Genomic DNA, 14,640 nt, shown 5'->3' on the forward strand with positions numbered 1-14,640 from the left:
ATGGCAACCCACTCCAGTGTTCTTGCCTGGAGAATCCCAGGGATGACGGAGCCTGGTGGGCTGCCGTCTGTGGGGTCGCACAGAGTCGGACACGGCTGAAGCGACGTAGCAGCAGCAGCAGCAGGCTGATTCTGAGCATAGAAACTGACCCCAGGCGGAGGTTTTGAAATTTCCCAAGTAAGACACCAAATAAAAGACATGGCTATCTAACAAGCAAGCAGTGACACTTTTTATGTTTTTTTAAACAAAAATAAACTTGGGAATTTTAGACCGTGGTCAAAGACGCAATCTTCTAGACGGCAGTGACTGTCTGGTCTTCCAAAAAGATGCGCATGCACCGTGACGTCCGAGCACTGGGTGAGGCCCACGTTCCTGCGGCCACGGAGCGGAGGAACATCCCCCACGCCAAACTCGGAGTCCTACACTGTTCCCGACGGCCTCCTCGCTGCACGAAGGCCAGACTTTCCCCGGTGCCCTGCGGAGCCGAACCCCCTCCGGGTTTCAAAGCAGCGGCGGCCGGGCTCCACCCAGGCTGTGAGGACTGGGAGCAGCCGCGCCCCACGCAGGCGCACTGAGGCCCGAGGCGGTCGGGGGCGCGCAGGGGCGGTGCGGGGAGCGCCCGGCAGGGCTGGGCTGGGCCGGGCGGGGCCCGACCGAGCCGCTGTGTTTCCGTTGCCTGGAGCAGCCAGCAAGCAGCTGCCGCGGCGTCCTCCGCTCACCCTCGCCGGCTCTGCGCGCCCCGTCGCTCTCCCCGCAGTTCGGGTCTGGGTGAGTGAACGCTCGCCGCGCCCGCAGAGGGAGCGGGGGCGCCGGACGGGCGCGGCCGCTGGGCCGACAGCGGTCTCCGGTTGTGGGGAGGACGGGGTGCCGGGGGACTGTCTGGGCGCCTCGAGGAGGTGTCTGGCCCGCTGAAGCCGCGGTCTTTTTCTTCTGTTGCAGTCCTGTGTCGCTCACCTTCTCCTGACCTGGGCAGGCGCCATGGCACAGGTAAGGGCCGTGCGTCCCCGCGCAGCGCTCGGATTTACCAACTTTGTAAACTGCTCAGGAGTTCCAGAATTTGTTGGAAAGTCAGAAAAGTTTAGGAGTAAACTGAATCTGCCTGCGGGAAATCTTCTATTCCCGTTTCGTTCCCCCTTTGCTCCCCTGACTGGGAAAAGTCCACCGGAACCTGCTCCCACCCGGCGCTGCAGCCCGCGGGCGCAGCCGCCGGTGACGTGGCCGGATTTTTGTGCGCTTTTTTTTCGTGAGTAAATGTGTGAAAGGGAGCCTTTCAGAAAGCTCAGAGTTGCTGAAGTTAGAACCAAAGCAAATGCAGCTCACTGGCCATGTGATGCGAACGCATTTCTTTTTTCTTTTGACTTTATTTTCTGTAACTTTTTTGTACTTCAATACTAGGGGTGGGCGTTGGCTTTTTCTAGTAGAGTTGTAGTGGAGCTTTTTCCTATTGCTCAACCTAGCCTCACCCAAAGGAACTGATTCCACCCGGCCCCATGCCAAAAGATTAAACCAAAGAGCTGCTTTTCCTAAGTAACGAACTCGTGCAACGAGTTCTGAATTGAATCTGCCTTGGGACTGTTTCAGAATTTGATTACCTAATAATATTGCTTTCTTTGCTGTGCATACATTTATCAAAAGTGTAGGGAAGAGAAAGTCGTCTAAAGACTGTGTCATACAGTCTTCAATATACAGTGAATAAAAAAATCGATACTTAAGACAGCTCCACCCCGAAACTAATTTCACAGAGCTCATCGATCTAACTGGCTTGTTAAGAGTCCAGAAACTTTTATTTAAACAAGTGTTTAAACTGCTCAAACAATGCCCTCTTTCATGTATAGTTCACTTAAAAAAAAAATCAGATCGACTTACCAAAATTGAAAGTTTTCATAGTCTTCTCCAAGAGAAAATGGGAGGATTAAAAGAAGTTAGTAATTTTATTAAATTTATACAGTACTTCCATTCTTCCTCTTTTGCACTTAAGAATTACAGCAAACCAATTCTCATATTACTTCAAGTGGAAACTTTGGTTTAGATTCTTAACCATATAGAGGATACTTTTATATGGGATTAACTTCGCTGAGAATTATTTTTCCTATCTTGATATGCTGGTGTCGATGTAAATGATGATTTCGCAAGCATCAGAGAATAATTCTCTTTATTTTAGCTCATTCGGCTGTTTCTCTTATCTCTTTTGTAAGATTACCCAGTGATTCCTGAAGTTTTCCAATCAATGCCTTTAATTATGTAGACTCCTTACCCAAAATAGCATAAATGAACATATTTTTCCAAATGTGGATATTAATAATTGCAAAGAATATTATTGTAATTACATTAATTAAAAATAATGTAAAAATAATGTAAAAGCCTTTGTATATGCAAAACCTGGGAGATTGGTGACTTGTATTATAGAATTTTGTTATGTGATCTCTATTACAATATAACAGGACTGTTTTCTAGCCAAGTCAGTGTTTAGTTATCATAAAAGTTACAAGTAATGTTAAGAAATACAGTGTTGAATTTTACAGTAACTTTGTTACTATCCTTGGAAACCATGGAAGTGAAATAGTTTGTTAGAATATTTAAGATGGGAGTTTTGTTGGCTTTGTACTTAACATTTGATGGTGTGCAGAATGTGCACATTATGGAATTGCACTTTGCTGCTGCTGCTGCTGCTAAGTCGCTTCAGTCGTGTCTGACTCTGTGGGACCCCGTAGACAGCAGCCCACCAGGCTCCCCCATCCCTGGGATTCTCCAGGCAAGAACACTGGAGTGGGTTGCCATTGCCTTCTCTGGGAATTGCACTTTAACTGTCTAAAATTTCCTTTGGGCTCTGACGTAATTGTAGGAAAGCTGAAGTACTTCAGTGTTAGGTTTCAAACAGTTTCCATGGTAGTTCCATTTGTTGATGTGTGATTTGGGAACCAGAGGCCTCCACTCTGTGGCCATCTGTAGAGTAATGGAATCATGCCTGAGTTGAGGAGGTGCACATTCTGGCAATTTAAAATGTATTATTAAATGTGAGTGTCTCTTATTTACTGAAAAATGAAAATTCATCCTCCCACAGTAGTAATGCTTCACGGTTATGAACTAAATCTTCCATACCAATGGTTTTCTCTTTTTACTTAATATTGAGACCACCCTGCAGATAACAGCAGATACCCAGGAATCAGTTATCACATACATAAATGAATGTCATGACTGTTTTATTAAGAAAAACAGTATTGATAGATCTTTGACAGATAGTATTGATGAGTCTTTGACAGATACCCTGGAGTTTCTTTTTTTATGTAAACAAATACTAGGGATATTTTATACTCTTGTGTATATTTATATTAATAACATTAATATAATTCATATCAATGCCCCCCTTTTAGTTAAATTTTACCCTAATGATGTCAGTGTAGGGAGACAGAGCTGTAGCAAATGTTGGAAACTACTTAAAAAATGACATGATGTATACACAGTGGAATACTACTCGGCCATGAAAAGGAACACATTTGAGTCAGTTCTAATGAGGTGGATGAACCTAGAGCTTATTATACAGAGTGAAGTAAATCAGAAAGAGAAAGATAAATATTGCATGCTAATACATATATATGGAATCTGGAAAGATGTCTGATGAGTTTATTTGCAGGGCAGCCGTAGAGACGCAGACATAGAGAATAGAGCTGTGGACACAGGGACAGGGGAGGGGAGGGTGAGACGTGTGGAGAGCGTCATGGAAGCTTATATTACCATGTGTAAAATAGGCAGCCAATGGGAATTGCTGTATGGCTCTGTATCAACCTAGAGGGTGGGCTGATACAGAGCATATGTATACCTGTGGCTGATTCATGTTGAGGTTTGACAGAAAACAACAAAAAGCAATTATCCTTCAATTAAAAAATAAATAAAAATTTTAAAAAGTGACGTGATGTTAGATAAATGCATGTGGAGTTAGAGGCATTTGTGGGGCAGCTACTACTACTACTACCTCTTTCTGGTCCTAATCCTTGTCCGTTAGTATTGAAATATTTGAGATTCAGCCGTTTAACTGTTACAGGCGAGAAGTGGTCTGTCCTGAGGCTTCCCAGTTTTTCTCAAAGAGAGCACACTGGATAACTGTAAACTTCTCATGACATACAAGACGAATATAAATTACAAATGTGCCTGTGTGTAAACAATACCTGGGTAATATTTACTTTTTCTTTTTTATGTTTGAAACTATTCATTTGGATGGTTTTATATTTATATGGTTTGAAACCACAGCATTCGTGTTATTTTCACATAAAGTGCCAAATGAATAATAAATTATGATTATTGGATCAGTCACATAATCTACTGTGTTAACTTTGGGTACAAGCTGGTTGAAGACATTTACTTAGGAATAACCAAAGAGCTGTTAAAATTGCCTGAATTACTGTATATAGTAAGTATTTTTTAATGTTTTCTCACCTTTTTTCCTCTCAACCATCAACTTCTGATTATAAAAGTGAATTTTTCATTATGTTTTAGGGTCATCTCTTTAATCTGATATGCCATATTTTGGGTTGGATTTCTTAAATAGAGTCCTGACCTATTTCTTTCCTCTGGCTTTACTTGCTTACACAAGTTTTTTTAAATCTTGGTATTTAGCTAGAACCAAATTCCTTCATAGATATTCTAATTTATTTAAGTATTTAAAATTACACTGTGTACTTCTGTGTCCTTGGTTTGGAAAATCAAGAGTTGGCTCTATTTCATAGACAAATGATCCATACAATACATTTTAATTCAACTTAAGCTTTTTATGTCATTTAGCTATCTTTTAAGATAATGAAACTTTAAAAAGTTAGATTTTTGACTGTCTAAACTTAGTTTTATTTATAATGTTGTTTACAAAGAGTTAATATCTTCAGGGCATTAGGAATATCATGAAGCAAAAGGAGGCTGTATACTTTTTGGCTGGAAGCTTCATGAACATCATAGTTATCAGCCTGATTCACGTTTAAGCTCTCCAAGATTTGAATAAGAAATTGTTTTGGTTGGCTTGACATCTTTGCTCAGTGATAGTTGACAAAGGCCCTGTGCAGAGCAAGCACTATCAATGGAAATGGAGAAATTTGAAATGACCTTCATTCCAGAGGAGCTGGCTGGATTTTGAGTGCCTTTTTTCATGCCATTCACTTTAAGGTCAAATCTCTCTGTAGTTACTCCCTTGGTGGTTCTTAGGCTAGCTTACCTGTTTACCCATAGCCTCTGCTGCTTTGGGTTAGTCTCTCTCAGTTCCTAATTCCTTTGACTCTGGTCTTCATTTTGGATGCTGAGAAAGAACTCAATCCCAAGCTGTTTGACAGCTTTGCAAGCCACTAAGCAAGTCATTTTTGTTGTTCAGTTGCTAAGTTATGTCCGACTCTGTGACTCTATGGACTGCAGCATGCCAGGCCTCCCTGTCCTTCACTATTTACTGGAGTTTGGTCAAACTCATGTCCGTTGAGTTGGTGATGCCATCCAACCATCTCATTCTCTGTCACCCCTTCTCCTCCTGCCCTCAGTCTTTCCCAGCATCAAGGTCTTTTCCAGTGAGTCAGCTCTTCGCATCAGGTGGCTCAAGTATTGGAGCTTCAGCTTCTGTATCAGTCCTTCCAATGAATATTCAGAGTTGATCTCCTTTAGGATTGACTGGTTTGATCTCCTTGCAGTCCAAGGGACTCTCAAGAGTCTTCTGTAGCACCTCAGTTCAAAAGCAGCACTTCTTCAGCACTCAGCCTTCTTTATGGTCCAACTCTCACATCCATACATGACCACTGGAAAAACCATAGCTTGACTATACCGACCTTTGTTGGCAAAGCAATTTGTTGTTTGTTGTTCAGTAAACCTAATTCTCTTATGTTGAACTAGTGTCCCTTTGACACAGGTGGCAAGTTAGAGTTCTAGTTCTGAAATAAAATTTATTCATATAACCTATGTACTATTCTAAAACTTCACAAATATATCCGTTGATTTTTTTAAAACACAAATTAGTGCTCCTAACACCTTTGCTTTGTGTTTTATGGACACGTCTATTGGTTTGTAGAATATGTAAATCTATAAGCAGTTGATTATTTGAAAGGAGTGCATATTCCAGTCGGTGTTGTTTTCTTTGGACTCCAGTTCCTAACTGTTGTCTTTACTTTGCCATTCATGCATATATTTGTGAACATTTGAAGCTTTTGAGTTCCTCCTCTGTGCCTATTCTTAGAAGCGGGATATATAAAGAATGGAACTGAGATTTATTGATACAAAGCTGCCATTGTCCTTTGTGTTTGGTGCTCACTGTACAGTTTTGGAAATAAGTATTACTGTTTCCGTTTCACAGAAGAGGAAACGGAGGTTCCTTAGCTGGTGTGAGTCATAGGGGACAAAAGAGGAAAGGCATGATACATTGAGGCAATAAGAGCAAAAGCACATGCTCAGGGCTTTAGAGGAGTTTGGGAGGTAGGGCCCAGCGCTGCAGGCAGTCTGGTTCTGCTGGATTGAAGGGGCTGGCAGGTGGGGTGATGGAGCCTGCCTTAGGAAAGGGTACTGGAGAGGCTGTCCAGGAGCCAGAGTTAACATGGGCCATTCTGTAGGGAGTGGGGGGCTATCGTAGAGTCAGAGGCTGGGCTGTGCCACGGTCAGGTTTGAATTAACGAAGATGGCCCCCAGGGTCATGCCCGGATGGTGGTGTGGGAGTTGAGGAGGGGAGGGGAGGCTGGACGGCTACTTGGGGATCTGTTGCTGTAACCACTGTGAAATTTTAAGATTTTAACCTAGGCAGTAGCTGGGACTTTGGGTAGGAGGGGACTGTAGGAGAGAGTGGGCAAATCAGATGCATGAATGAATGGGGGTTAGTGAAGGGCCACCACCCTTCAAGATGAGTGGCTTGCTTGATGAAGTGGTAGATTGTGTTTTTCTTTTGAGAAAGGAATGCAGGTTTGAGGTGAGAGAAAAACAGTTCGTAGATTTGTTTACCTTGAGTTCTTTATAAAATATTTAGGTTGTGTAGTGGGTGTATATGATTTTACCCTCTTTCATCTCTATAGGTCATCCGTTTGTTTATGTATAAGGGCTTCCCTGATAGTTTATCTGTTAAAGAATCCACCTGCGGTGCAGGAGACCCTGGTTTGATTCCTGAGTCCGGAAGATCCGCTGGAGAACGGATAGGCTACCCACTCTAGTATTTTTGGGCATCCCTTGTGGCTCAGCTGATAGAGAATCCCTCCTGCAATGTGGGAGACCTGGGTTCCGTCCCTGGGTTGAGAAGATCCCCCGGAGAAGAGAAAAACTACCCACTCAGTATTCTGGCCTGGAGAATTCCGTGGACTATAATCTTTCATCTCTATAGGTCATCCCTTTGTTTATGTATTATTTATCTCTTCTTGCAACTAAAGATTTGAAGCTTATTTTCTACCTCTGTTTTCTGTCTCTTGTTTCAATGCAAAAGGAAGTTGTGAATCCATGTACACTCTTCTCTAATATGAGAAATCTATAAACTTGATTATTTTCCGAAGCTTTGGTGAGAATGAATTGGTTAGTAAAATAGGTATTCATGTGCTGTGTGCAAAATGGCCCATTGAACAACTAGATATAATAGCCCCTTCATCAGAGGTTAATGAATTTGCTCACTTAACTGATTCAAACATATCACCATTATTCATAGACAGTTAAACTTTCCATTTTATTAGTATTTGCCAAGGGAAGGCATTCTTATAATTAGCAAGGCGGTAGCCATAGGTGCATTAAAGAAATACAACAGAAGTCCGACTTATATTGACAAAATCTTTATTAAGTTACTAAACCTTTTCTTCTCCTGTGTGTGCATGTGGGCCCAGTTGCTTCAGTTGTGCCTGACTCTTGGCAGTCCCATGGACTGTAGCCCGCCAGCTCTTCTGTCCATGGGATTCTCCAGGCAAGAATACTGGGGTGGGTTGTCATGCCTGCCTCAGGTGTCTTCCCAACCCAGGTATCAAACCTGCACCTCCTCCATTTCAGGCGGATTCTTTACCGCTGAGTGTAAACTACTTTATAGAGATGCTTTTTTTACTTACACCTAACATTCAAAGCGGAGAAGGCACTGGCACCCCACTCCAGTATTCTTGCCTGGAAAATCCCATGGATGGAGGAGTCTAGTAGGCTGCAGTCCATGGGGTCACTAAGAGTCGTGTCACTTTCCCTTTTCCCTTTCCTGCATTGGAGAAGGAAATGGCAACCCACTCCAGTGTTCTTGCCTGGAGAATCCCAGGGACGGAGGAGCCTGGTGGGCTGCCATCTGTGGGGTCGCACAGAGTCGGACATGACTGAAGCGACTTAGCAGCAGCAGCAGCAGCAGCAACATTCAAAGGTCAAAGGTAGTTGAAAAACTAGACAAAATGGAAGGAAACAAAAAGGAGCATGAAAGGGAAAGGAAGCTACATGAAACTTAATAGTAGCGATAGTTTGAATTTGAGACTTTGAATTGTAGTTTTTACCTGTTTTGATGGCATTGCATAATGGCGAAGATAAGGGCTTGATATCTTGTTTCTGAGCCCTCGTGATAGGTGTTTGTCCTGTACCTCTCACTACTCTTGGAGATTCTGCTTTTTTCTGATATTAATTTACTTTGTGTCTCAAATCATGATCATGCTGCCTGGCTTTTCCCTCTTTTCTTGCTTATCTCATTTCCTTCTCAGTACAGTAATTTTCAGTTTTTTTTTCCCTCTGCTGATCTCTGAGTCCCATTATCACAGGAAATATTAATGGGCCTGCTCTGTACTTTGTCTGTTAGATGAGACCTAAGCTGCTCTGACTCGAGAGGAAAGGCAGGACTCTGCCCTTGGCCTTCCACCCTTGCCCTTTCTTGGTGGCCTCCAGAAGGCTTTTTGCAAAACCTGAGCCTCAGAAGAACCATACTTAAAACCCACTGTACAGCTGCTCAGCTACAGGGCTTTGCTTAATGATTTCTGGCTCAATTAATACTATGTGGAATGGTTGGTAGGTGTTTAGGTATTGATTTCATAGAACTAGATGACAGACTTGAAGAGAGTTTAGTTCTCCTCTGTGCCTTCAGTTTAAAGTGTTCCAGACCCAGCTGAATGTTTTCTCATCTTTAAATTTGAAGGGGTATTTCTGTATTATTTTCTTGTGTCTTAAATTCTAGAAAAGCAACCCTCCACTTGTGTTTTGGTTTAATTTTATTCATTTTATTTTGCATACCTACACTTTGAAGGTAAAGAACTTTTTCATTTAGAGCAAACAAAAAACAAAGCCCACAAAATTATAGACCTAGAAGAATGGGTAATTTTGAAGTTTAGAGTTAGCAGAGTGAATTACATGTTTTGGCCACCTATTGTCTAAGCATATATGATAATTCCCTTGGTTATGGCACTGGTGGCAGAGAATCAGGGTAAATGAGGTGAACTGAGGACAGGTACAGGGAACAGTGGCTGCTTGCCCTTGGAATTCATCTGGGGAAGGTGTGCGTCTGGAACTTGAGGCTAGCAGCAGTGCTAGGAAGCAGGGTAAGCCCTCTATGAGTCACTCAGAGTCCCGTTGGCCCAACATAGACGGTTTGGTGTGGGCGAGGGGGGGGATGGAGCTGGTCACGACTGTCCAAGCAAGGGTTCTGTCTGTGTGACTCATGTCCTGTGATTCACAGCTGGCCCCTTACTACTGCTGCGTGGCTTTCACGATGACTGATCAAGTGGAATGTAGCAAGAGTGTTCCCCAGTTTCTAGAAAACTCTCAGAAATACCACCAGCAGTTATTTCTCCTTCACAGTAGCTAAGACGTGAGGAAACACCCCTGTCTCTTTTTTCTATTCTTCACCTCATTTTCTTCAGGATCATGGGTCAAATGTCTGTCTTTTTTAAGGCAAACCCCTCCTGTCTCCTGTTCTTAATCTCTTCTGTATTTTTAACTTCTCTTTCTACTGGCAGCTTCTTCAGAGCCTGTAAACTGGATAAAGTACTTTTTAAAGTGTTTTTTAAAAATACATATATATTAAAAAAAAAAAAAAAACCCACCTGTTTGTAGGATGGGAGTTCACAGAGATGCTCTGCCTCTCAATTCAGTCGTTGGTGTCCTTCAGCCAGACTTTCACCACCACCAGAGACCTCCTGGTTGCCAGACCCAGTAGACCCTTTCCGACCTTCTCTCTCACGTGGCTCACGCCCTGTTTGCACACTGCCTTTTCTTCCTTTCCTTGCTTTGGCTTCTCTTCCATCACCTTTGGATTTTATCTTTTTGCCTTTGGGAGGCTGAGTAGCATCCTAGTCAAGAGCCCACAGTCCCATGGCCTGTGTTCCATCCCAGCTCTCCTGCTTGTTTGCTTGCCGGTCACTTGAGTGACCTGCCAAATCCTTCTAAGCCAGCGTGTTTCTTCATATGTGAAATGGGGTTTCACTGAGAGGACCCCGTGAAGCTCTGAGCTCATTGCTGCTCTCGCTGATATTATCTGCTCTTCTGATTGTCGATGACTTTCCCCTGTCCTCTGGCTCTTCTTTCCATTCCATTAGTATTGTCTTTGGTGACAGGCGCCACACACAGCTCCAGTTACTGCTGATGTGCCCCAGCAACTGACAAGCCTGCTGTTGGTTCAGTTTGTGGAGAAAGGCAGGACCAGCCATCCTCTTCCCTTTTCAAAAAGCAAGTCATCCCAAATGGTTTCCTTCTCCTTTTTCCTGGCCCAGCTGCCGTTTCCTTTCCATCTCCCCTGCTCCTGACTTCAGTCAGGTCTGTTTAAGCTTCTTCTGTTTAGTCATTTTTAAGCCAGTCCTTCTGTCTCCACTCTTGCACAGTTCTGTCCTGTTCTCCCGGCTGCTGCCCTGCGGAGTCAACTTTGTTCTTCCTTGGTTGCTGAAATGCCCTCCAGGGGCTTCCCTCCCCAGGGAATTCTGGCTCAGTGGCTTCCAGCCTTCCTTTCCCCCGTGGTGACGACCTTTCCCTTCTTTGTGTTTCTCTCCAGTCTTCCTGCTTGCTCCAGTCTGTTGAAATGCTTAACCCCTTGTCCAAAGTATCACGTTGGTTCCTCTCTCACATCGGTATTTCCCTTGAAATACCTGCCTGCCCTTCTCTGCTTTCCTGAGCCTGCCTGGCAAAGTCACAGGCATCTCTTCAGACACTGGGCGGAAGTTTTTCTTTCTTTCTTTTATTTTTGACATGTTTCAAACTTTTTATTTTATATTAGGATATAGCCAATTAAGAATGTTGTGATAATTTCAGGTGAACAGTGAAGGGGCTCAGCCATACATATACATGTATCCATTCTCTCCCCAGTTCCCCTCCCATCCAGGCTGCCACATAAAATTGAGCAGAGTTTGCTGTGCTATATAGTAGGTTGATCCGTTTTAAATATAGCAACGTGCACACGTCTATCCCAAACTCCTTAGCTGTCCCTTGCTATGGGGAAGGTTTTCTAATTTCTTTTCTTCCCACTTTTCCCATCTTAGTCCCTCCTTTATGTGCTCACATCACCCTGATGGAACTTCTGTGTGAATATACTCTATTGCACTTGATTATTTACATGTCTATCATTTTCTCTTAGGGGATCATGACTTTTCCCTAGTGATAAGTACAGTACTTGGCATGAGGAAGCCATTCATAAAATGGTTTTGAATGAATAAATAAGCAGACAGGTGAACTAAGTCATTCAAGTTCTCACATTGAGAAAATCCATGGTATTTATTCGTTTTTGTGATGATATTGATGGTATCTTTCTCACCGATTTGAAGTGGTCTTACTAAACAGAAATTGCAGTTGGACTTGAGAGAAATAACTTTCCTAACCCATACTAATTTTGAAGGGCCGTTTCCTCAAATTTTACCAGTTTTTCTCCCAACCTAATGCCTAATTTTTTTTTTTAATTACATTGAACCATTTGAAACTTCCTATATCCAGCCATTTCAGATGTTAGTTCCAAGTCCGGACTGTCACCTGTGCTTCCAACTGACTACCTATAGATTGGAGTTTCCAGTGACCGCATCATTGGCTTATAGAACTCAGAGAAACATTTTACTTACTAGATCACTGGTTTATTATAAAAGGATACAACTCAGGAACAGCCAGATGAAGAGATATATCGGGCAAGGTATCTAGGAAAGAAAGCATCGTGTGTCATTTATGGGGTCTGACGAGCTCGGGTACCGTAGTCCTTTATGTCTCAGTGCAGAAGAGAGTTCAGTGAGAGGTAAAGTGATAGATAAGTGATTTATTAGAATAGGACGCTTGTGAGGCTTCCAAGTGGATGGGGGAGAGATACCATGCCAAGAATTTACTGGGCTGCAGTTTTATAATCAAAGGAAAAGTGGGGAGACGGAGAAGACTTCTTTGTCTTCCTTGAGTAGACATCATGTTTCCGTCATCAGCTTCTCCTCCAGGGTGGGCAGGGGAGTTTTCTCGTCACTATGTGGTCAGGCTAGGTCCACACATGATTGTTCTCCACGTGTGAGGAGAGGGTAGGGGTGGGGATGAAAGTTGCTACCAGTCAATAGTCTGGGTTGGGAGATCAAACTGGGAAACATCTCTTCCCTGGGATTATATACTTTTGGCCACATCTTTATAGCACTAAGGTCTTCCTGTACGTTCTCTCAAGGCTAACTCTGTTTAGAGGAAAGAAGAATCTTTCTTCTTTCTTTAATGAGAGAAAACTACTGTTAAAAAATTATTCTCACAGTTGTTAAAATGCAAGGAATACTTTCAAGACTGTGGCAGTAAGGGTCATGACTGTTTCAGTAGAAGAGAGAGATTGGGTTCAAGTGCACATATAGCAAAGGCAGCTGGGGATGTATAACCAATGAGCAGACCGAGGGTGCCAGTGGGTGGGAAGTTACTAAGAGGAGACATCAAGGGCAGAGGGGTTCTTTCTGAACTGGCCTAATGGGATACTTGCTAAAGGCAGCCCACAGATTCATACATCAAAGGTGGAAGAGGAGGAACTTGAACAGTTACTAAGTATCAGGGGGATTCTCTGTAAACTGACTCAGCAAGATTCTTGTGCAGCTGGGCTTGGCAGGCTGATGCCAGCACTTGTCAAAAAGAAGGCTTTGAGGTTTCTGTCTAAAGTTTGGTCAAGGAGAGAATCTGTCTCCTGAATCTCAAGTGCTACTTCAGGAGGTGTAATTCAGTCCACTGAAGAGAGGTCACTGAGCTGACCTCTGGTGCTGTGTCCCCTGGAAGTTCTTCCCCAAGGATAGTGCTCTTTTTTCTGTCACCTTTTTTTTTGGTTGGTTGGTTGGTTGGTGTTATGATATTGCTGGCAAATGCAGCAGTTGGATGTTAAGGTAGAAGAGAAATTTTTTTCCTTGTAGGAGATTGCACTTCCATGCCTTCATAATAAAACACAAGTGATTATGAACCAGACAAGTATTCTCAACCTCCATTCCTTATAACTGTTTATTTCTCAGTTTTAGATGGAACCTTGCCAGGAGTTGCGAGGTACTTCAGGGACATTTATTGGTAAAAATAAATCCTGGGAGCCTCCTTTTATCACAAGATAAAAATTTATGGCTCAGAATTAGTAAAGCCTTTGGATTCTAAAGATCTAATGATATTATAAACATTTTTAAAAATATTAAAATACTTGGATGATTAAAAGTACTATATATGATAAAATAGGAAACCTTATAAATAGAATATTCTAATAATTCTAATATATCTTTATAAAACTCTAAATTCAGAAATTTCTATTCTTCAGGCACATGAGCAACCGAGTATCTCTTCAGGTTTTGCCGAATCTTCAAATCCCTAAGAGATAGGACTAGCTGTATTAAGAGCATCGCTTAGAGTTGAGTGCTTAGGGTAAGCTGAGCATGCATGCAGATCAAAGTGATGAGAGACTGAATGGGAAAGAAGCCTGTAGGGAAGCGCCCTCCGTGAACCAGGAGGTGCTGGTGGGGCTTGCTCACTGGGGCGGTGCCTGCAGGCGGGACACCAGCCTTCCCACTCCTGGGAGCTCAGGTGGGCCTGGAGAACCCATGTGCTGAATCAGTGCACTGCCAATCCACGTTGTAATGGTGTATTTCCCATTTCAAATGAAGCTATGTATCTTACCAAATTAATGTAAAGTCTGAACATGATACAGAGGAAATTTATGCTGTTTGTGGTCTTAGTCATGCCGTTAATAATAAAAAATATTCCCTCACCAGGTTCTCAGAGGCACCGTGGCTGACTTCCCTGGATTCGATGAGCGGGCCGATGCAGAAACCCTTCGGAAGGCCATGAAAGGCCTGGGTAAATTCAGCCTTCTTTTTGTTCTAAAAAAAATGTGACACTTGTTTTTCTGAACAAAAAATCTTGTTTTACAGTAAGACTAATTTTAGAATATTTTGAGCTGAATGTACATAGAAGGAATAGGTAATTAAGAACAAAAATAATGACTAACCATCCCTAGTATTCAGCCTGTAGAACTGGACAGGAGTTAAATCCAGCCTCTTTATTTTTTTAGCTTTTCAACTTTACCTGCACAGTAGCTGATTGAGTAAACAAGCAGACATATCTGAGGGTGATGAGATGTGTAGCCCTTTTGCTCTCAGTGTCCGATCAGATATCTGGTTCTGTAAGTGTCTTACATCCCACTGTCTTCTCTTTTGCTGTGTGTGTGTGTGTTTTTTTTCTTTTTCTTTTTTTGCCCTTTTGGAAACCTCTCACCATGGGAATTCCCACAGATAACTGCTCCCCTCGTCCTCAGGC

At 42.8% G+C, this 14,640-nt stretch overlaps 1 protein-coding gene across 2 annotated transcripts in view; it reads left to right on the forward strand.

The window, feature by feature from the left end:
• Window positions 1-308: 308 nt before the first annotated feature.
• ANXA5 (annexin A5) overlaps window positions 309-14,640 on the forward strand; it is a 33,390-nt gene continuing 19,058 nt past the window's right edge. The window contains exons 1-3 of one of the 2 annotated variants that reach the window (XM_019962196.2): window positions 309-768; window positions 940-987; window positions 14,097-14,181. In XM_019962196.2, the coding sequence (XP_019817755.2) occupies window positions 979-987; window positions 14,097-14,181 (94 nt within the window). In that variant the 5' untranslated portion in view covers window positions 309-768; window positions 940-978. Of the gene's footprint in view, window positions 769-939; window positions 988-13,668; window positions 13,750-14,096; window positions 14,182-14,640 lie in introns of those variants that run through there. The other variant, XM_019962197.2, reaches the window with a different exon arrangement.

Source organism: Bos indicus, chromosome 6 (assembly GCF_029378745.1).
Source record: "Bos indicus isolate NIAB-ARS_2022 breed Sahiwal x Tharparkar chromosome 6, NIAB-ARS_B.indTharparkar_mat_pri_1.0, whole genome shotgun sequence".
NCBI lineage: Eukaryota > Metazoa > Chordata > Mammalia > Artiodactyla > Bovidae > Bos > Bos indicus.